Here is a 23,746-nt window from a genome sequence, read left to right as displayed (position 1 = left end):
ACACACTCACACACGCACACACACACAGATATGCACGCAAGCACGTGCCCACACACACACACACACACACAACACACACACACACTACTGCACACACACACACGCGCACGAACACTATAATTATGAAAATGGTTTAGCCATTGAGAAGTGGTTGACGGTAGACATTTTATTCAATATCTTGCAAAAACGGATTTTCTCATTTGCAATTGGGATGTTGAATGGATAATAGTCCCCCAAAAGTTGTTGTTCCTAGGCTGACAGCAAGGAAACTTCTTAGTGGGATGTCACGCGAAGCATGAGGCTTCAAGTACAAGATGAGGACAGGAGGTTAGCTAATGGGATGAACCCTAAAAAATAGCCCGATAATGGGGTAGGCCCTTCTGAACTAGCTCTGCTGCCCTCCATTGGTTGCAACCACTCACAGCAGGAAGGGAGGAGCAGAACTGTTCTCTATATATTTTTCATCTTAATTAATTAATTAACTAATTATATTTATTTTGTATCATTGACATTATTTATTATGAATGTAATTATATTATTTTATATCATATATAACTATATTTATATTATATTATATACTATATATGTTTTTTGATTCTTAGGCCTTTATTTGAATTAGAGATACACCGGATCCTGATTTTTAGGATCCTGCCGGATACCGGATCCACTGCTTAAGATCCTGCCGGATCCGGAACCGGATACCGGATCCTACGAAAGGGTTGAAACACATAGCCTACTCACACACGTGGGCCCTTTTTATCATGTTGGCTCAAACTATTTTGACTTAAAAACCTCGGCTACCGTATCCTGGATCCTGGAACCGGATCTGGATAGTCTGAAAAAACCCTATTATCCTGCCGGATCCGGAACCGGATATTGGATCCTGTACATCTCTAATTTGAATAGGATAGTTTGAAAAGTTTGACTCTAATCAAGGGATTCTTAACCATAGGGCCGCGGCCCAAAGCTGTGCCGCGCTCAGAAACTTGAGGGCCGCGGAAAAGTTTCAACCTCGCACTGAAGGACCGCGTGGGCTGCGCAACTGCATTCATTGTCAAATAAAGATGCTGAAGACAGCGTGCGTCTTTTTACTCTAACGCAGTTCTGCTCCTTAAATGACCACGTGCCGCTGTTTTTTTAAAGTGGAAGACGTGAAATACAAGACGCCAATACACTTAGCAGTACATGAATGGAGAATGAGAAATTACCAACCGGTGTGAAGTGTAATTTGCCGACGTCTTCTCTCATCACGTAGTAAAATAATAAGCGATTGACATTACTCAAAATTATCCTGTTTACTGACAAAACAAATATGGGCCTCAATGTCAAAAAGGTCAAGAATCCCTGCTCTAATCCACTCTACTCTACTATACTACTCTACTACTGTACTCTACTACTCTACTCTGCTCTACTACTTTACTCTACTTTACTCTACTCCATTGTACTGTACTGTTCTCTAATCTATTTTACTCTGCTCTACTCTACTCTACTCTACTCTACTCTACTCTACTCTACTCTACCCCACTCTACTCTACTCTACTCCAGAGTATGCAGTTCCAGGGCAGTCTGAAGTTTCTGCAGGGCCAGAAGAGGAGGACTGACTCTGGGGCGCTGCTGCCTCCGCAGCTGGCCCTGTTCTGCGTGGCCGTACCCCTCGTGCTGCCCTCCATCACCGAGCTCAAGATGAAGACCGCCATGGTGAAGACCAAGACTAAGGGCAACTGGTGGGTGAAATGGCATTGGGTTTTAGAAGAGTAGAGGCAACCATGGCCTAATGGTCAGAGCGCTGATCTTTACATCAGAGGATTGCAGGTTCAAATCCCACCCTTACCAGCACCTTCATCCATGGCTGAAGTGCCCTTGAGCAAGGCACCTAACCCCACATTGCTCCAGGGCCTGTAACCAATACCCTGTACCTAAATAATTGTAAGTCACTTTGGATAAAAAAAGTGTCAGTTAAGTATAATATAACGCAGGGGCGTCGCCAGACCTATTTTACAGGGGCACGTGCCTGGGTATTGATTTGCTGTGCCCCGGTATGAGTTTCACAAAAAGAAACAACAACTTTGCTACCTTGGAATTTAGCTCAAGTTTAGCATACGGAGAAATCTACGAAAATGGCCACAAAATAGCGCACATGCACTACTTGCAATAATATAATTAATTTACAAGCTTTTAAAAATAAATAACTGCAAAAACGTTTTGCTTGCGTGCTTCACACGCCCACATTATCTCTCAGTGCCCTACTGTGCCCCTGTATAGCATCAGGTCAGCTCACGCCCCTGGCCTAACAGGTAGCCTCTTTGCACTGGTTGGCCTGCTGGCAGACCCGCTGGCTACGTCAATCAATCAATGGGCTACATAGTGACTCGCCCACTGAAGTTTTTTTAATTCCAAATGCTACATTAAATCTAAAGGCCAGATTTCTCTCTTTATGAAAAGTAGCCCATATACTGATATCATTTTCTACACCCTTGACCTAACCGTCTTTGTTCTGCCGTTGTCGTGTTGTTGGGTGTTGTGATAATAGGCAGTGTGTTACGTTCATCAACTTGTTGTAAATGAAGCACACTAACTACACAGCAGGGGAAGTTAACTCATCGTGTTTACTGACTCAAAAATCCTCGAACCTCTGGGCAAGACCCAAACAATAGAAGACAACATACCCATGCACAACAACCACAATGCTCTCAGCACAATCAAACTGGTCTGATCTGGACATAACACAGTGCATGCCTCAGGCCAAGACCAAAGGAGAGGATGTGGGATGGTTGGGTGGAGGTTTTGACCAAACAGACTCTTCCTTGATATTATGTGTAGTGTTGAGCACTGGCCTGAGACCAAATATTGGAGATGTGGATAGAACGGACAGGGTTTTTTTGGAGATGGTCCCATTTTTTAATTTGGCGAAAAAGCTAACGGTCTGAATTTTTTTGCAAAAAAGTGTGAGCAGAAAAATCCTGGTTGAATCTCACTTTTTTAATCTTTTATCTTGCTCCCTATATTTGCTCCCTGTTCATATGTGGGGGCTTTAACCTACTAATATAGGTTTTGGTGAAACAGACTCTAATGCCACATCCCTCTTTTTTGTCTGACTGTCTGGTGGTGTATTTGAACCTGCATCCCTCTGCTCTAAAACCACAGCTGCCCCTCTTTTTGTGGTGTTGGTGTGTTGTGCAGTCTCCATTAAGGTCTTCCTCCCTCGTTGTGCTGTGTTGTTGTGACTGGATAAATCAGACCAGTCGGGTTTCAGACCGTCTCCTTATGTTACTTGTAATTACTGGTATGGATACACATTATTATCAGTAAATAGAACCCAAATATATTACAATGACTTTAGCCTTTAAAACATGCCATAATAAATGAGCTGTTATCAGAATGGCAGTGATCAAGTCGTAGTGCAATCCTAAAGTTAGTGTGATGAAGCGGTCTGCACACTGTGTATTAACTCCAAAAATACTTTATTTCATTTTAACATATGGCAACGTTTCGATCCAACAGAGGGATCTTCCTCAGGCAAATCCCTCTGTTGGATCGAAACGTTGCCATATGTTAAAATGAAATAAAGTATTTTTGGAGTTAATACACAGTGTGCAGACCGCTTCAACACACTACCTACTACCTTTTGTCTGGCACCTGGACAACTACTTGTGGGATGTGCGCAGTCTGCACACCCTACTTCCAAACACACGTGCATTCCTAAAGGCCCTGTGTTATATCATAGTAGTGTAGTACTATGGTAGTTAGCTTTTCAATGACTATTACATTGTTCCACTGGTGGAAGAGCGTGCATTATAGAGCTAATATATTAATTAATTCTTACTAATGGCTTGTGGTTGTGTTTCTGTGTTTCAGTGAGAAGAAGCAGCGCATGTCGCGGTCGGACGGTGGGGACCTGCTGCTCCTCAACTGGCCGAGCAGCAGCTCCGCGAGCCACAGCCCCTGGCGTGCCCTCTCCAAGGAGGCGCTCAAGTACAAGGCCGACGGCGGCGCCGGCTACCTCTCCGCACAGGACGAGCCCCTCAACTTCTGCTTGACCTCGCTCGGCAGTGTTGGCGTGCCCAAGCCCCAGCAGCACGTGGTGGACAACCCCTGGGGTGCCGGTTACATTCCGGGCAAGCTGGGCAAGTATGGGCACCCCCACGCGGCACACGCGCACCACAAGGTGGGAGGGGCGTTCCGCTTGGCATCCGGCTTCCCCGCCCATGCTGCCGGTGTGCACAGCCAGAGGGGCGAGCCGCTGCACACCAAGCTTTACGAGAACCTGCACCACGTCGCCCCACCTGGCATGGAGGGGTACTGCGGGGAGGCGGGCAAGTTGGTGCAGGACGGGCGCTACGGCAGTGGCATGCTGAACGGCGGGGAGTGCTACAATGGCATGATGGTGTCGGAGACCGCCATCAAGACTGAACAGGACTCGGACTCGGAGAACGGCTGCCACGCGTACAGCGTTGTTCAGCAGCAGGGTAACGGCGCCTGGCCGGGTAGCGAGAGACGGTACGGGGTCGGAGTCGGAGCAGAGTACCCTCCCGAGGGGCCGGCCGTGAAGAACGAAGCCGACTTCTACGAGCACTACACCCCGTGTACGCGTGGCAAGAATGGCATGAGCCCGCCCCTCAACGGGCACCACAAGTACCTGTATGCCAACGGCGGCAACGGTGTCAGCGCCAGTGCCAAGGCCCTGAAGTGCATGCTGAACAAGGACGCGGCGTTGGACCCACTGATGGTGAGCCCTGATGCCAACGGCATTTCAGACCACGGGCACCTGTATCCGAATGGCATGGCGGACCACAAGGCCTACATGCAGCAGGACTACAAGCTGTACGAGTTCAGGGGTCGCGGCCTGGTGCACGCCATCAAGCGCGAGCCCATGGACTCCCCGCCGTGGTCCGAGGGCAACCACGACCTGAGCCAAATACACATGCAGAGGAACCTTGTGGCTAACTGCACGATGAACGGCCTCGTACACAAGGCCAACCCCTACGTATACATGCAGTAACTTCAGACCCACAACGTCTCTCACCTCTGTTTATGTGCAGCGAATTTCTTTCTATCTTCAAGGACATTGAAATAAAAAATACAAACAAAACAGTCTCAGGATTACCTCAGTTCACACAGAGAGGATGTTTTCCTCTTTTTTTAAAAGTGGGTAGATTTTTTTTTGAAGAGGCACTTTTTACATGTTTTAGCAATATTTTAAACAGTGTATTTTGTGTGGTTAAATGTACCTTTTGAACATTACCTCAGAAGCTGTGTAAAAGTTGTAAAAGAGCGATACTAATGAGAATGGGTCTCTCTTCAGTGTTTCAAAAGTGTCCCTGTTTAAATATCTGTTTTATTGTGAAGGCATTCGTATATTTTGTAACATTGCTGAAAAAGTGGATCGAGTAGTGTGGGTGTGTGTCAGACATCACAGGAGTTTCAGACATCACAGGAGTAGGCCTAGCTTTTAAGGTGGATTTACAACTTTACAACTACGCAGATATCAATGAAGCTCTGCGTCAGTATTTGTTTTTAGCTTTCTTGACTGCCATTTCCATCAATTACCTTTGACGAATCTTCAAATCATATATTTTGTTTTGTGTATATTTGAAATGCTGTTTGTTGAATAGTTAATCAAGTCTGTAAAAATTGGTTTCATGTTTGACATAGTAGTAAAATCATGTAATTATAGATGTCATTATGTTTTTTCTAACACTTACATAATTGTAATAATTTATAATCATATTCTGACGAAATTAGAATTTTTCAAATCACTAGTAGGACTATGCAGAAACTTGCTTAGGCTACCTCAGTGTGGTTTCTGTAATAAATTGGGAGGCTGTGAAGCAAATCTGCCAATTTTTGAAGTATACCTCATAATGAAAATTACATTATCTAGCCAAATATACACTTTAACATTTTGACACACACACAATACCTGATGTAATCATTGCCATGACTGTACAGACACATTTTCGCTTTGAATAGGCTATAGCTGAGGCTGTCTTTGTCAACCTTTCCCCTAACCTGCTTGTTCTAACTGTTGTCAGTTTAGTATTCAGTGCCAGTGCAGATTTCTTTTTATGTCCAATTTCTATGTTTTCACCTATTGTAGAATTTATTTTGACTTTTTACGGTATGAATAATGTCTGTGGTCCTGTGTAGGCTATTTATTATCGATGTTTACATTGTAGTGGTATTGTGTTTTTACTGTTTATTATGTGTAATGACTAAACCAAGGGATACTCTGCACTGTTTCATTCTTCGTATTCTTTTGTACTTTTGACACTGAAAGGATTCAACCATTGAAAAAATCTGTTTTACATTCATCATCTGTGCTTTCCTATATGCGACCTTGTGTCCCCCACTTGTGCTTGTGGTCTCACGTTTTGCTGATGCCCCGTTTCCCTGCTGTCAGCCTAGCCACAACAATATTTGGGGGACTATTCTTCATTCACCATCCAGTTTGCAAATGAGAAAATGACTTTACAATTGAGCTTGCGAGATATTGTGAATATAATGTTGTTGTCAATGATGTCATCATGACATATTACTTCCTGGTACCAAGCCACAGGCACAAGTGGAGGACGCAAGGTTGCATATTGGAACGCACCCCATGTGTTGCTGCTGAGCAGCCTTCGTGGGGGCCATATCCCCCGTTCACACAACCTATTTTTTGACATGTGTTCATTAATAAATGTTAATGCTAACATGCCTGTCTTTTCTGAGGTGTCTTCTATAAGTGTAGATAGATAGATAGATAGATAGATAGATAGATAGATAGATAGATAGATAGATAGATAGATAGATAGATAGATAGATAGATAGATAGATAGATAGATAGATAGTAGACAGCCTTTATTGTCCCAAAGGGGAAATTCATTGTCACCTTTAGACATGTAGCATACAAGACAGACATGTAGACAACAACACCATTGAACATTCAGATACTAAACAAATACAAATACACTCAGACATTGTCAGACGACCCAAGCACAACACAATGCAGACAGAAATGGGGACATGAACACCATTGATTAGGCCTAACAGATACATGCACACCATATAACACCACAAGCACACCACAAATGACCGTCAGACACTAGGCCTATACATTTCCAGGTTACTGTTGCAGTTTGTTTAGTGCAGGGATAGCAGATGGAGCAAAGCTTTTGTTAAAGTGTGCCCGTCACCATCTGAGTGTCCTGTACAGCTGGATGGAAGTAGTGTGAAGAGTGGGTGGAGGGGATGTGATCTCTGGTTATCAAATGTGCAAGGTGTGTGACAGCTTTGAGGTTGATTAATTAGGTAACAGGATTTCGTTGTTTTTGATGCATTATTATTATTATTGTTATTATCATTATTATTATTATTATTATTGGCCTCTTTAATAATACCCATGTTTACCTGTCAATATACAGGATTGGGAAAGTGTACAGCTGTGACGTCACGTCACAACCCTGTCAGCAGTTGTCAGCTGCTTCACTGCTGAGACGGAGGTGGGTGCAGCGCTGTTCCCAATGAAATAAGGCAGGATAGTTTTTGGACTCAGCTAATGTAGGGATTACGACACCATGCTTCGGAGTCCAACTGGCCCAACTCGGGAATCAGGCTTATCTGAATTTAAATCTCTGATGTCCTGTTCAACCTTAACTCCAGTGGGACAAAGGACGCCAAGTTTCACTGCAATTAATATTTGTACATTTAAAATAAAAACTCTGGCCCGTATTAAAAAGCCACCTGTCTGGACACGAAGACACTACTTTTCACACAGTTACAGCATGTCAGCTGTAAAATGTCTTCGTTTTATTACGTTTTGGGCAGGTAATAACAAAACACATATTAACTTTAAAACATCTTCAGCAACTTCGTTGCGTGTGTGCCACACTAACTGGGAATTTGCCTATGTAGTGCCCGCCGTAAATCCCAGAATAGCGGTGCTCAAACACTCACGTTCACTCTGACGGCAGCCGAACACAACCAGGAACTATCGGAGTTGAGTCCTATCGGAGTCGGGGAATAATTTTCACCAATGGTTATTGCTGCGTTTAGGGAATAGTGTGACAGGCCCTCTGTTGGTAAGCATAGCACGATGATGCTGCTTTTCTACTTTGTCGTCGGTTTTTGTACTAAACCTGATTTATTTTTTGCCGGATTATACATTTGATAGCAAGCTCCCCCTGGCTAGTGCTACCATTGCCACAATTGTTCCTAGACGGATGGGCAGGCTAATATGATTGTTTATAATTCACGAATTTCAACTATATGCGTTAGAACTATATGTTTACATTAGAGTTACATATATTCATCATTGGGTTTGTAATACTGCAGTTGAATGGCTAGCATGTTGTGCTGCTGGTGTAGCTCTCTGTAAAAACAGCGGTAAGGGGATTGATACTCCCAACTGAGTTCGCTCCCGGACGTGCGGTCCCAGGTGTTTCTATCACTCCCGGACGTGCGGTCCCACCCGATTATATTTCACGTATTATCATATACTGCCACATACAAGCAATTTAGGGTTAGGTTTAGGGTTAGGGTTAGGGTTAGGGTTAAGTTTAGGGTTAGGATTAGGGTTAGGGTTAGGTTTAGGGTTAAGGTTAAGGTTAGAAACAAAAAACTAACATCAACAAGATAACTGGCTCCGTCATATGGCGGTGGTACCGATAGTCTGGCTAGTGGGAGCGAGATGAAATGGGAGCGTCCTGAGATGGGAGCGTCAATCTGGGAATCAAAACAGCTATGCAGTGATAGCGTTAGCAAGAGGGCGGCTATGAGTTGCTAGCCATACGCTAGTGTTGTGGTTGACAGTGGTTATTATTGTTTACCTATCAGGATATAACGTCCCAGCCGATATCCCTGCGTGGCGATGCTGCTGGTTTGATCTGTGCGCCACCGAGAGAGGTAAGGACTCATCTACTAAGGTGATTGTTCTTGTAATGGAATACAGGGAAGGTTTGGTAATAGGGATGCTGTCGAAGGTCAGCAGAGTTATTCAGGAAACGTTTTCATCTTGGGGCTGTGCAATTGTCTAATCCCCATAGGGTTAGTCATCTGCTGTTGTGAAGCCAGAGTGCGTCCAAAACCATGGAAGAGACCAGTCGGGAAGCTGTCGGTATGGCTGTGCAGCGAGTAGCAGGGATGCTCCAGCGGTCAGACCAGCTGGACAAAGTCGAACAGTATCGGCGCAGAGAGGCACGCAAGAAAGCCTCTGTGGAGGCTCGTCTGAAGGTAATGAATATGTGTTAAAACTGCCCTCTTACTGTGCCTTCTCTGGCCAGCAAAGGGATGATTTATACGGTTTAGCAATAAACGCCATGTAAATGGAATTGTCAGTCATGCTTGTTTGGATGCGCTGAACTGTTGTCATCACTTCGTTGCCTCTCAGGCCGCTATTCAGTCCCAGTTGGATGGTGTGCGCACCGGCCTCCTGCAACTACACACCGCCTTGTGTGACGTGAAGGACATCCAGAACTCCCTGGCAGACGTCAGTAAGGACTGGCGGCAGAGCATCAACACTATTGAGAATCTCAAGGACGTGAAAGACGCGGTAGTGCAGCACAGCCAACTGGCCTCTGCCGTGGAGAACTTGAAGAACATTTTCTCAGGTGAGCTTCATGATGTCAAGCATTCATTCATTTGACCTTTTCAGTCTGCTTATAATGTGAGTTGTTTAATGTAGCCCACTGAAGTATTTCGCTGGACAAATCAGCTCACCACGCAAACAAGACAAACTTCATGCCAAGCTATTATTATTGCTGCTATTACGTTGCACTCAGCTGACTGACGCTTTTATCCAAAGTGTCTTAGAGTTATTTAGGTACAGTATATTGGTTACAGTCCCTGGAGCAAGGGCACCTCAGACATGGATTCAAGGGATTCGAATGTAGGGAGAGATCAGGTGGGATTTGGACCTACAACGCCCAGGTTGAACGACCAACTCCCTAACCACTAGGCCACGGCTGCCCCCAAGCTCATATCAGTTCTGACCGCCTTTTGAGAACTGTGCCCTTCCTGTTTATGTTTGCAGCTTCCTATGAAGCCCTCCACAACATCAGTATAATCATTTAAAAGTTTGTGAGGGAAATATTGAAGCAAAGCTGTGCCAAGTATTCAGCAGTGGAATGTTATGGGACGGCACACGCCACCATGCAGAAGTATACGAAACCGGCAATATTTTGGAGTCACAAGTTGTCATAAACGTAAACATCATAAACATGTACGTATGTGCCCATTCCCTATCTATCGGTCCAGTAAGTGAAACTGAAAGATTGAAAGCCCCCCTTGGAAACTCCAACTCCCTTTGTGACACAGCACTCCACAGCACAGAAGTGCACACTTCACACAACGAAATTGCATTTATGCCTCACCCGTGCAAGGGGGCAACCCCTGATGGGCTGCTGTGCGGCGGGACGGTACCATGCTCAGGGTACCTCAGTCATGGAGGAGGATGGGGGAGAGCACTGGTTAATTACTACCCCCACCAACTTGGTGGGTCGGGAGTCAAACCGGTAACCTTTGGGCTATAAGTCTGACGCCCTAACCGCTTACCCATGACTGCCCCTGACCCATGTACTTTGCAGGAGACCCAGCGGTGTACCAGCACTAACCTCCATATACAAGTACCGGTAGTAGGCCTAAGTAAGGGTTAACGTTCGGCGAGAAGGTCGCTACCGTGGAATAGCAGCACGACAGAGAGAATCTTTAGACCCCGACGCGGAGCGGAGGGGTCTTGTTCTCTCTGAAGTGCTGCTATTCCACAAAGCGACCGACTCCCCGAAAGTTAACCCGCTTATTATATGGATATACTTAAATGATTCACACATGCGGGGACATTTCTTTAGACCTATTTAATGTTAAGATTGTTGCTGCGCAAAACAAAACAGTGCCGTTGTGGAACACCATAGGCAACAGCTAGGTAGGCTAGCCAGGACAACAGGTGTTGTCTATCGCAGCAGCTGATTAGAGTGACAAAAGACCGGACCCCCTGCGGAGTGATATGAAACATTCGCTTTAGCCACTGACTTGTATACAAGCCAGTGACTTTAGCAGTGAACGTCTTGTTGCCATTGACAGCGGTAGCCAGGACAACAGGTGCTGTCTATCACAGCAGCTGATTAGAGTCTTGTTGAAAAGTCGCTTTAGCAGTGAAAAGTCTTGTTGCCATTGACAGCGGTCTGTTATAGACCAACCCGTCCGTTATCGAAAAATAACAGACGTCCGAACGTTGGGGAGCCCCGTTGAAATGAATGGAGCATTCGACAGATGACGTCACAACCATATAATAACCTGGAGTAACGCACAGATAGATCTTCAAAACACTGTCCTACCCTATCCCTCACCATCACGGTTATCTTGCAGATGCAGATATTTGTAGATTTGTGATATGTGGGTTTTTGGTATGTGTGTTACTTACGTGTATGCAGATGTTATTAAATATGTACAGTAACATAAAGACACTTGTGCATTGTACTATGTTTAGTGTACACATTTGTAAATGTGTGACGTTTGTGGATTTGTGCAGCGTGTCTTGACATTTCATGCATCTGTTGTTTGTTGCACATCTTAATTTTTCATTAGGAACAATAATAATGGCCGTGCTCTACTCTCCTGCTCTCCTGTCCATCCCTCTCCGCAGTGCCTGAGATCGTGCAGGAGACGCAGGACCTGATCGAGCAGGGCGAGCTGCTGCAGGCGCACCCCAAGCTCATGGACCTCGAGCGTTCCCGTGACGACCTGATGTACGAGCAGTACCGCATGGACAGCCGCAACACACATGAGATGGACCTCATCCGGCGCTACTTCAGTCAGGTGAGCTGGCCTTTGCTATGTGTTTTGCAAGCGCGACATATGCTATCTGACCAACCAAAGTCATTATTTCTCTGTAGAGGGTCGGTGACTAAAGCGACCAAAGCGAATTTGCCAGGAGCGAAGTGACCAGAGCGAATTTCGGAGATTAAAGTCAGGCCACGTCAATGTCACATCCAGAGCGAATACAGTGAATTCATGGCGAAACTTCCCTAGTGACCTCAGCTACCTGGGTCGTGTAGGTCGTATTTGGTCAACACGCAGCATTTGTCATGACCGCATATTGTGCTCTGCATTTCCACTGCATGTGTTCTTTGAATTTATATTACTATTATCCATCTTATCACCACGCCAACTAAGGCCAGCTACACACCAGAGCGTGGCGTGGCGGCAGGAAGATGCCGTTTTTTCAGCCGAGTGTTAGACGCTGCATTGCTACTCTGCCGATCACACTGACTGTGTCGCCGTGCGCCTTCAGTCCTGTTCAAAATTCCCCACACAGCTAATGCTAGTTTGCTACTTTGCCATTCATGTCAATAGGACATTGCCGGCCGCCGCTATGAAAATTCCGCTCGAGTTGGATTTTCCAAATACTGCACAGCACTGAGCCGTCTCCCATGCCGCTACCGCCCAACTACCGCTGTGCTGGTGTGGAAGGACTGATCTGTTTCCATGCATTTTCACCACCGCCCGTAAAAATGGGTTCAGTTCCGCCGACTGCAGCAGGTCTAGAGTGAAAAAGCCTTAACCCTGCTAATTGTGAAGTTATTTGTGGTCCCGCACCATTTCCTGTCGGCTAGTTCCTGTTAGGCTGCCCATAGCCCTTCCGAAAGATTTAGCAGTGGCACCTCCTACCCAAATAATAATGGCTCCGCTCTTATAGCCGTGGACAATAAAGTGGATATTGCTCTACTCTAGTTCGGACAGGAGGTCCACTAACTTAGTCATGACTGCATAGTACTCTGTATTTCCCCACACTATTTATACTTCTGTTATCTGTATTGGTTGGTGGTGTGTTGGTGGTGTATTGGTGTTTACTTGTTTTTATGGCTGTACTCTATATTTGGGAATGGGCAGCACAGTTCCAATTAGGGATGCAAATTATCGATTAATTCATTAATCGTTAGTTGACTGCCTTATCGATTGAGGTAGGATTAATTGATAAGCGGCATCCCCCCCCCCCCCCAAAATCTCATGTTTCTCGGGAAAAAAAACAATGTGATGTGATGTGTTGTGATGTGATGTGATTTAAAGGGACATTGTGCAGGAAATGGTCAAAAAAGGTACTGCAACTATGCTGCTTATTGAAATTGGGCTGCCTATTGCCAAATTTGATCTTTACATTAAAGTTTACTAAGTATTAAACAAACATTTTCTAGTATGGTCCAAGTACAGTCATTTTTGCAGCTAAAAATGCCTATTTTTGGAAATTCAAAATGGTGGACAATGGAGAAGTGTATCATGTATGAAAAGTGCAATTTTTCCAGTCATAATGAAAACTTAGAATTTGATGCTGGTGGAAAGTATTCATGAAAAAGGTAACATTAGTGAATGGGCAACATGAATTCTATAAATAAACAACTACAAATCTCACACAGTGTCCCTTTAATGTTATGTGACCAGGTGCAGCCTCTGTTGGACTTACCTCATCTTATCTAATCCCTTTAAAAAGCTACTATAATGTGATGTATTGTAATGTGACTTATTTTATGTTATCTTAATATAATGTGATGTGTTGTCATGTGACCAGGTGCAGCCGCTGTCTGATTGATCATATCTTTATCTTATCCCTTTTTTAAAAGCTTCTATAATGTGTTGTGTTGTAATGTCAACAGATGCAGCCGCTGTCTGACTTATCGTACTATAATGTGATGTGTGGTCATGTGACCAGGTGCAGCCACTGTCTGACGAGCTGGCCAAGCAGCTGTGGATGGTGCTGCAGCGCGCCATGGGGACGGTGCGGCGGGACCCCACCATGCTGGTGTCCGTGGTGCGCATCATCGAGCGCGAGAAGATCATCGACAACCGCATGCTGGAGCGCCAGAAGCAGACCGGCTTCATCCCACCGGGCAGGCCCAAGCGGTGGAAGGAGCGCATGTTCGAGGTGAGGCCGTGTGGTCTGGAGGGTTGGAGCAGAGGGATGGCTATTGGTGTGTGGGATGGATTATTGAACCGAGAAGACATGCACACCTGACTCAAATTGGTGCAGGGGCCTAAACTAAGGAGCTGATTCAGGTTAAATTAAGAGGTAAATCATCTAATGGAAGAGCCTGGAGTCCTCCATTTGTTAAGGTTTCTTAAGATGATTTACCTATTAACTGAATTTGGTTTATTCCTGAACCAGCTTCTTAGTATACGTACTCCTCTGGACTAAGCAAAGTAAACTGAATCAAAAATAAAGTCAGCAGCACCATCCATACATCAATCCCTTCCCCTCTCTCTCTCTCTCTCTCTCTCTCTCTCTCTCTCTCTCTCTCTCTCTCTCTCTCTCTCTCTCTCTCTCTCTCTCTCTCCACCCCCCCCTCTCCATCCATCCCTCTCTCCTCTCTCTCCTCCATCTCTCTCTCTCCTCCGTCCCTGTAGGAGCTGAAGGAGACGGTGAGCCGCCGCATCGAGGGCACCCAGTCGGAGACGCGCGACTCTGACAAGATGTGGCTGGTGCGGCAGCTGGAGCTGACCAGGAAGTACGTGCTGGACGACCTGCTGGTGGTGCGCCACCTGGTGGTGCAGTGCTTCCCGCCACACTACAACACCTTCACCTCCTTCTTCCACAACTACCACGCCGCCGTCGCCGCCAACGTGCAGGAGCTGGCCGCCGGCGACCTGGAGGCCAATGAGATCGTCTCGCTGCTCACCTGGGTGCTCAACACCTACAGCAGGTAAGAGGCCAACGAGATCGTCTCGCTGCTCACCCGGGTGCTCAACACCTACAGCAGGTGAGAGAGGCCCGTCGGCCGGCAAGAGAGGAGGCAGAGAGGTGCTCAATCTCCTAAAGGGCCATTGTCCCCTCCCTCTTCTTCTCTTTCTGTGGTGTTTGGTGGTGGCTTGCACAAAATGGCCACTACCACCATCTTCGGTGGAAATGGAATTCTATTTATTTTTAACCTTAAGTCTCCTAAGATCTCCTAAAGGGGTGTTCACCTGCCGTCACATGGATCCCGTAAAAGTGTGAACCTGAAGTATCTTACTCTATTAGACAATCATTGGCACAGAGGTCTCCGAAGTTTAAAAAAGGAACACTGTTTCCTTCCAACACAGCTAACGTATCAGTAACCAGTAGGCCTGTGGACTTGTCTTACGACCAACTGATTCTGTGCTGGTGGGATCAAGTTGGTCAAGATCAACAGGCTTACAGGTTCGAACTTTGAACATGATGGCATACATAACAAAGGGCCTTAAAACACAAGTCATTTACTATCGTGTGTGTGTGTGTGTGTGTGTGTGTGTGTGTGTGTGTGTGTGTGTGTGTGTGTGTGTGTGTGTGTGTGTGTGTGTGTGTTCGTGCGTGTGCGCGCATCTGTGTGTGTGTGTTTGCAGCGTGGACATGATGGGCCACCCGGAGCTGAAGGCGGAGTGTGACGTCACCCTGCTGGAGCCGCTGCTGTCACAGGAGGTGGTGGACGACCTGCTCAGCAAATACATACAGACCTTCACCGTGAGTTGAAATACATACAGTCCTTCACAGTGAGTTTACAACCACCAAGTACATACAGACCTTCACAGTGAGTTCACAACCACCAAATACATACAGACCTTCACAGTGAGTTCAAATACATACAGACCTTCTCAGTGAGTTCACAACCACCAAATACATACAGACCTTCACAGTGAGTTCAAATACATACAGACCTTCACAGTGAGTTCAAATACATACAGACCTTCACAGTGAGTTCACAACCACCAAATACATACAGACCTTCACAGTGAGTTCACAACCACCAAATACATACAGACCTTCACAGTAAGTTCTCAACCACCTCCTCATACAATTTGGACCAGCTTAACAATTTGCAATGGAGAAATGAGCCAAAATCCCCAGTAGGACATGTGCCAACCTAGTTAACCACTAATCAAAGAGCCTGCTGTCAGTTTTGGTTAATTAATGGAAGTGTATTAACTATTAATGCTGAGGCTGGGGCTAATCATTTTGTCCTTACCATTTTTGCCCTTTTTTGTTTAAACTCATTGTAACAATGGAAAAATCCAAATTCAACTTATTGGACATTATGTCCATGATGTATTTGTGTCCAGAATAACAGAAACTTACTGAGTAATCAAGAGAGATATCTATTTACGTCAGTGATCTCTATTGTCTGATTGATAGTCCCTCTATCCTGTCCTCTTCCATTCCCCAGTCCAACATCACTGGCTGGCTCAGAAAGGCCCTGGAGACAGACAAGAAGGATTGGATGAAGGACTCGGAACCAGAGGCGGACCAAGATGGCTACTACCAGACCACCCTCCCTGCAATCGTCTTCCAGGTAAGACAACCTCACACTCATCCATTGATGCTTAGATCTCCCCTGGACCAACAAAAGGAGGTCATCTCAGGCATGATGCTTGACATCAATTGTGGCACAGGAGACTACATTTACAATGTGCTAATAGGTTGCCAGAATTATTTTCTACGTATTTGTACTGCACACAACAAGACAGAATGGATGAATTGACTCACCTTAAGTTGACGATGTAAAAGCAAAGATTTGTGGAAATTGGTTTTGTATGTGTGAATGTTACAGATGTCTGAATTTAAAGCAACATCTGTGATCAATTCGTAAAGAACCAGGTTTTCTTAATTTGCAGTTTGAAGCACTTCATTTAATACTTTTTGACAATAGCTTTATTTGTATTGCACAATAAATACAGGACATATGAATGTGATTTGATTAAAAAAAGCAAAAATATGGAACATGAATGTGAGCTCAATGTTTCAAGAAGGAGGCCGCACCTTGCATAGTAGTGTTTTTTATTGCACAGACGCGTTTCAGCGTGTGCCACCTTCAGTGTGCTTCTTGAAACATTGAATTTGAAATTTGGGCCAGCACCCTCAGAGACTGAAATAATTAAGAGTGACGCCTGCTCCAAGAAGAAAATTGACATGAATGTGAGCTCTCGCATAATCTTTTTTGCTTCGTTCTCCTTCCTCTCCCTCCTCCCGTCTGCAGATGTTTGAGCAGAATCTGCAGGTGGCTGCTCAGGTCAACGACACGTTCAAGGAAAAGGTTCTTGAGCAGTGTCTGAGGCAGATGAGCTCTTTTCTACACAGGTGAGACACCGCTGCCCATTTCTGCTGGTCATGCTCATTCCCTCTTTTAAAGATGTTTTTGTTTTTTGTTTTTATGCCTTTATTGTGACAGAACAGTTATAGAGAGACAGAAAACATGCGGGGAGAGAGAGAAGGGTAAGGTTCGGCAAATGACCTTGGGCCGGAATCGAACCCGGGTTGCCAGTTTAGCAGTCCAGTGCCCAGCCAATTGAGACAATTTAGGCCCCATGCTCCCTCGCTTACTGGACGCTTCCTGCGGAGTTGCACTGTTGTGTTTTCTACATACAGTATAGTACACCATGTAGCAGAAGATATTAATCACTTTAGCATAATAATAATTCAGATCACTTGTACGAATGTAGACTATTTCTTATTGACTACCGCAAAGTTGTACCAAAACAGGGACGTTTTAAGATATTTTGGGCCGACCCCACTTAGTCTCTTCAAACTATTGGGGAGAGACCTCTGGAGATATTTCAAGATCAATATCAGTACAAGTACCTCACCAGTCATTGTCAAGGTGGGCCCTTGCAGCTGAGTGGCCCTAGGTAATTGCATAGTTTGCTTGCGTGATTGTGACTGGTCTGCACCAAAGTGAGGTCAGAGGGGTTTCATTGGGAAGTGTTTTTTCCATGTGTGAATGAGGCGAAGAGTTCTCCATCTCTGCCAGACTTAACCACCATGTAATGCACGCCACCCTCGACCCTCAGGCATTTGGCATTCTCTTCCTTTTCCAAAACACCTCATTACGTCCGCAGCTGTGGTTTCAGATGGCCTACCAGAGAACAGCTCCTCCTGCAGTACTGTTATTGTCATGACTTAAATGTGCACTGTGTTATATTTTTAGTAGCTTATTTCCAAAATTCATGCTGCCCATTCACAAATGTTATCTTTACCATGAATACTTACCATCATCATCACTTTCTAAGTATTCATTATGAGTGGGAAACGTTCACTTTTCATACATGTAGAGTAATGAATGTAGTAATTAATAAATACAATTGTGAATTCTGCTCTAATTCTAAGTCCTATTTCTTTTCAAACTCTTTAAAAAAAATTCCAGGTACAAGGAAGAGGTGATCAACTACAAAGAGGAGCACTTGAAGAATCGCCAGCTGCCTCAGTGCTACGTCCAGTACATGATCGCCATCATCAACAACTGCCAGACATTCAAGTGAGTGTGTGCACTGTCTTGGTGTTTGCTGTATCGTCCCTATGTCCTAGATTTAATTGGCTGATTCTGTTATTGGACTAGGTATTGAAAACTGTTATTATTAATAATTTAAATAAAGAAACATGCAAAACACATGGATCCTCTCGTTTCCTCCCACCATCATTTATCCGTGAATTGCTTGCTTGGTGTTCAGGGTACAGAGTTGAATGTTGAAGATTGATGGGGTCAAACTTGTACAATATTTATAGCATCATGTATAGCATCATATTCAAAGTGATGTAATCATTAGAGTAACTGTGTTTTGCTCTGTTATCAGGGAGCGTGAAATTGAATCTAATGCCATGTACTGTAATTCAGTAAATACAGTAAGTAACCATATTACATAGTAACTACAGTAAGTAACTGTGGTCTGTGTTCCCTCAGGGAGTCCATTAACAGCCTGAAGAGGAAGTATTCCCAGTCGATTGAGTCAAGCCAGTATGACGAGCACATCGAGAGGACGCTGAACGACGTGGCCAGGGAAGGCTGCCAGTTCCTGCTGGACGAAGTCTTCCTCGATCTGGAGGTGGGTGTGATGATGAGAGGTCAAACAGGAGAATGATAGGATGCACGTCCCACCTCGCTGAGGCAGACCCTCATGATTTTCAATGTACATTATCTTACAAAGATCATGTGTAACAATGACCAGCACCCTACATAGTATATAGTGTTTAAATATCCCTTTTTACTTTGTGTGAATAGCCCAATGTGTTGTATAGTATATATCCCTTTAATGTACAGTATTTCCCTTCTAATTGTCTACACTGAAAGGAGTGCTTTCAATCTCATTGAATTTGTATAGTGTACATGTGAATAGGGACAATAAAAAGACAATCTACTCTACTGTACTCTACTCTACTCTATTCTATTCCACTCTATTCTACTCTACTGTACTCCATTCTATTCCACTCTATTCTATTCTACTCTACTCTACTGTACTCTATTCTATTCTACTCTGCTCTACTCTACTCCATTCTATTCTACTTTATTCTAATCTACTCTGTTCTACTCTATTCTACTCTACTCTACTCTACTCTACTCTACTCTACTCTACTCTACTCTACTCTACTCTACTCTACTCTATTCTAATGTGAGCAGCACCATCTGACTGAGCTGTTGACCAGGAAGTGGCTGACGGGATCCCATGCGGTGGACACCATCTGTGTCACGGTAGAGGACTACTTCAACGACTTTGCTAAGATCAAGAAGCCTTACAACCAGGTCAGTACACAGGGACGCCAACAGGGAGGGGTAAGCAGGTCAGTTGTCCCGGACACAAGGACACAGGGGGCCCAGAATCGGCTCCTCAATACATTTTATGTATTGGATTGGGGGGTCCTTTTAGATGACTTTGTCCTGGACCTGGCTGAAGCAGCCAGCAGCCTATAGGTGCACATACAGTTTGCAGAGGTGTTCTCTTGATTTTGACTCTTTTAGTGATCTTGCGGTGGTGACTCGGGTGGTAGAGGAGCCTGTTCGGCTAGCAGAGGGTTGTAGGTTCGAGGCCCGTTTTGCCTGACCCTGTTGATGGGTCTTTCAGCAATATACTGAAACCCCAAATTGCTACTGGTGGTCAAAGGGTTGTACCTTGCATAGCAGCCACTGCCAACTGTGCGTGAATGTGAGTGTGAATGGGTGAATGCGATGTGCTTTGAGTTTCCAGAAATAGAGATTTTTATTTATTACTTATTGAATATTCTTGAAAGGATCACATTTTCAATGAGCAGCCTAGTTGCAATACCTACTCTGGCCACCATCCTACACAGTGCACCTTTTAATGTACCGTAATTACTTTTTATTGTCCACAGGAGATGACGAGCAAGCCTCAACGGCATGATTGGTTCTGTATTTGTATTTAATGTAAATACTTGTTATTCTCCGCAGGAGATGACGAGTGAGGCCCAACGGCACGTGGTGGTGGAGTACATGATTGATTGGCTCTGTATTTGTTCTGTATTTGTATTTACCGGTCATTTAAATGCTTTTTTTTTCTCCGCAGGCAGGAGATGACGAGCGAGGCTCAACGCCGCATTTGTCAGGGCAACAACATGATTGGTTCTGTATTTGTGTTAAATGTAAAATACTGTACTTTTTTATGTCTCCACAGGAGATGACGAGCGAGGCCCATCGACGCGTGGTGGTGGAGTACATGATTGGTCCTCTATTTGCTCTGTATTTGTATTTCATGTAAATACTTGTTACCCTCCACAGGAGATGACGAGCGAGTCTCACCGATGCATGCGGTTAGGCATTAACATGATTGGTCCTGTATTTGTTCTGTATTTGTATTTACTGGTAATGTAAATACTTTTTATTCTCCACAGGAGATGACGAGCGAGGCCCACCGGCGTGTGGTGGTGGAGTACATGAAGGCGGTGATGCAGAAGCGGATCACCTTCCGCAGCCCAGAGGAGCGCAAGGACGGCGCCGACCGCATGATCAAGGAGGCCGACCAGTTCAAGTTCCTCTTCAGGAAACTCTCCGGTGTAGGTTTATAGTTACTGTATTGGACACGCACACACACACAGGCACACATGCATTTTAGGTGCTGTAGTCATTCGAGACAAGAATAAAGTAGTTAAACACACACACACACTTATACACACACACTTACACACACACACACAGTATCATCTGTGAGTTAAAGGTACACTGTGTGAGCTTTTTAGTTGTTTATTTCCAGAATCCATGCTACCCATTCACTAATGTTACCTTTTTCATGAATACTTACCACCACTATTAAATTCAAAGTACTCATTATGACTGGAAAAACTGCACTACATACACGAAAAGGGGGATCTTCTCCATGGTCCGCCATTTTGAATTTCCAGAAATAGCCATTTTTAGCTGCAAAAATGACTGTACTTGAGCCATACTAGAACATTTTAGTTTATTACTTAGTAAACTTTAATGAAAAGATCAAATTTGGCAATAGGCAACCCAATTTCAATGAGCAGCATAGTTGCAGTACCTTTTTTGACCATTTCCTGCACAGTGTCCCTTTAAGGAAAACCCAATGAGAGATGAGTACTCAGTCACATATGAGAGGGTATTGGAAAGACCCATTCAAAGTAAATAGAATCCCTCGCATCTAGAAAGCTGCATATAAGAAACCTGTATATTAATGGCACAAACATATTGTTACTTACGCCTATTATCACTATTATTATGTGTTTGTGTTTTTTTTCATCGTCTTTCACATCATGCTGTTCCATGGGGGTCATTGTCAGGCTTGTAATGAAGTCAGGGAGGCATTTCTTTGAAAAAAGGTTGAGAGCTGCTGATTGATGATGGCTTTATCTGGGTAAATTAAATGTGTAATGCAATGTGTAAAATCTTTGTTTTATCATGTCATAATACACCTTGCCTGGTGTTTACCTCACTTACTGACAAACATCCCCCCATTGGGGACAATTAAGTTTCTAACTAATGGGAAAAGGTTGAGAGCCACTGCTCTTGATGATCATTGGCTGATGATGAGGTTGTGTGATTGGCCGTGTGTTGCAGAACGAGGAGGCGGATCGGCTGTGTGACGCCATCTCTGCCATAGCGGAGGTGTTCAAGCTGAGCGACACCACCATGCTCTCCCTGGAGGTCTCCACACTGGTCTCCAAATACCCAGACATCAGGTGTGTATTGTGGATCTTGTATTGGATCATTTCCATGTCAATTCACATGCTGATTTGTTTCAAATCCCAAAAGGTTAGTTGTAAAGACTGTGTATGATGTCGTATTGGGTCATACACTCAAGTTTTAGCACCACAACTCTAGCTGTTTTGGAGAAGAGGACCTCCAAAGTTTGGGTGTCAAGCTCATTTCATGCTCAGGCATTGCACACAAAATTTACAAGCCGGCAGCTTGAAGAGGGTCACCTGGGGAGATTCTAGGCCTAGGGAATCGTGTGAATTGACATGGAATGACTCCATTGCAGTGTGGTGTGAGTGGTAATGCATAGATTGAAGCAAAAATATTGTTGCTCTCAAGATGTATAGAAATATAAACAGGTGTGTGGACCCAAACGGAACAATTTGAAGATTTAGTGTCTTTTCAGTGTGCAAACCTACTGTCATTTTGAGACGTTAATGCTGGATCGAAATCGGATCGAATCAATATCGAAATACCATATACCATAGCATACACACACATTTTTGCTGCTGGTCATGCTGGAAGTCTGCTACTGTTTAGCTTAGCTTAGCTTAGCTCTCTCTCTCTCTCTCTCTCTGTGTCTCTGTCTCTCTCTCTCTCTCTCTCTCTCTCTCTCTCTCTCTCTCTCTCTCTCTCTCTCTCTCTCTCTCTCTCTCTCTCTCTCTCTCTCTCTCCACATTGTAACCCCATGTCTCTGTGTGTAGGGAGGACCACATCGTGGCTCTGCTGGTGGTGCGTGGGGACGCCAGCCGTGACACCAAGCAGAAGGTGATCGAGACCTTCACCCAGACGCGGCCGCCCAGCAGCCTGACCCTGCAGCCCATCTTCAAGGACATCACCGTGCCAACCATCTCCATGACCTCCATGACCTCCATGGGCACCAAGCTGCTCAAGTAAAAGAGGAGGTCGTCGGTGCAGGGGACTTTGGGGAAGGCGGGCTGCCAGCAAATCCACCCATCCACGCTCCGCCAAAAAGAGGAGTTCACCAATTCTGAGGATTTTCCAGGAGGTTCCTCCTCTGAGTCCTGGATTATTAAGCAACGCCATTGTCCCCCAACAACCCTTCAGAGGTGTCAATGCCAGGTTCAGAGAGTAAAAACCCTGCCACAAATTTACATCCAACTCTAAATCAGCTGACCGTGATAAGTACTCAATATATTTAGTTCACCAGTTACTCTGTGAAGTCACCAGTGATAAAGGGAAACTATGGGAAGGTTTTTATGCTCTAAACTTGTTTTATTGGCACCTCTTAACAGCCTTGAACCCGCCCGCCACCACCCCATATGCACTTTGAGGAAGAAAGAGACAGAGATGACTCCACAGAGGCAAGCCATTTCTCAATGTTCTAGTAAGCACACTTGGAAGTGTGTCAGCCTAATCAGTCACGCCCAGTGATTGGATACTCGGCAGAGTTCACCCAGAGCCATCTAATAACAGAGTTACGCCACTCCCATAGACCTCTACGGACCAATCTTTCCACAGCAATGGCGGCTCTCATGGAGCCTCACGGAGCGTTAACATGGAAATCCCCATTGACTTTAGTTCTATTAGAAGTTACTTAGTTCCAGGAGGTGGCCATAGAACACAGAAAATGTGGTAAAGGTAATGTAATTTGTTTGTACTTAATCTTTGTTTGGTATGTGATGGTTCTGTGTTAGTTTCCAACGAACAGAAGTTTACTGTTAAGAACATTTCAATCTACACGAATCACATCACCAACCGACTTCCTGGTCCCCGGTTTGCGCAACTCTGTTATTAGATGGCTCTGAGTTCACCTAAGTTCTCCAATTAGGCTGACACACTTCCATGTGTGCTTACTAGAACATTGAGAAATG

The 23,746-nt window shown here is 44.8% G+C and overlaps 2 protein-coding genes across 3 annotated transcripts in view; both read left to right on the top strand.

Moving 5' to 3' along the window:
* Nucleotides 1–5,539, top strand: part of ahrrb (aryl-hydrocarbon receptor repressor b) — a 46,430-nt gene extending 40,891 nt beyond the window's left edge. Inside the window, exons 8-9 of the mRNA XM_063220264.1 lie at nt 1,546–1,724; nt 3,856–5,539. Coding sequence (XP_063076334.1) covers nt 1,546–1,724; nt 3,856–4,999 — 1,323 coding nt within the window. The 3' untranslated portion in view covers nt 5,000–5,539. The remainder of the gene's footprint in view (nt 1–1,545; nt 1,725–3,855) is intronic.
* A 2,416-nt stretch (nt 5,540–7,955) lies between these two features.
* exoc3 (exocyst complex component 3) lies at nt 7,956–23,323 on the top strand. 2 transcript variants are annotated; one of them, XM_063218964.1, is made up of 16 exons: nt 7,956–8,060; nt 8,815–8,883; nt 9,024–9,210; nt 9,368–9,587; nt 11,618–11,790; nt 13,679–13,891; nt 14,371–14,666; nt 15,325–15,442; nt 16,143–16,268; nt 16,953–17,053; nt 18,117–18,227; nt 18,651–18,792; nt 19,365–19,487; nt 20,591–20,752; nt 21,774–21,895; nt 22,616–23,323. In XM_063218964.1, the coding sequence occupies exons 3-16, from the start codon at nt 9,067–9,069 to the stop codon at nt 22,806–22,808; spliced, it is 2,244 nt and encodes a 747-aa protein (XP_063075034.1). In that variant the 5' UTR covers nt 7,956–8,060; nt 8,815–8,883; nt 9,024–9,066; the 3' UTR covers nt 22,809–23,323. The 2 variants fall into 2 exon arrangements, with proteins under 2 accessions (XP_063075034.1, XP_063075035.1); XM_063218965.1 differs by lacking the exons at nt 20,591–20,752; nt 21,774–21,895; nt 22,616–23,323 and adding an exon at nt 20,374–20,537.
* The last annotated feature ends 423 nt before the right edge of the window (nt 23,324–23,746 follow it).

This window comes from Engraulis encrasicolus, chromosome 16 (assembly GCF_034702125.1).
Source record: "Engraulis encrasicolus isolate BLACKSEA-1 chromosome 16, IST_EnEncr_1.0, whole genome shotgun sequence".
Lineage (NCBI taxonomy): Eukaryota > Metazoa > Chordata > Actinopteri > Clupeiformes > Engraulidae > Engraulis > Engraulis encrasicolus.
The sequence above is the reverse complement of the archived record's forward strand: the minus strand, read 5'-3'. Positions and strand labels throughout refer to the sequence as shown.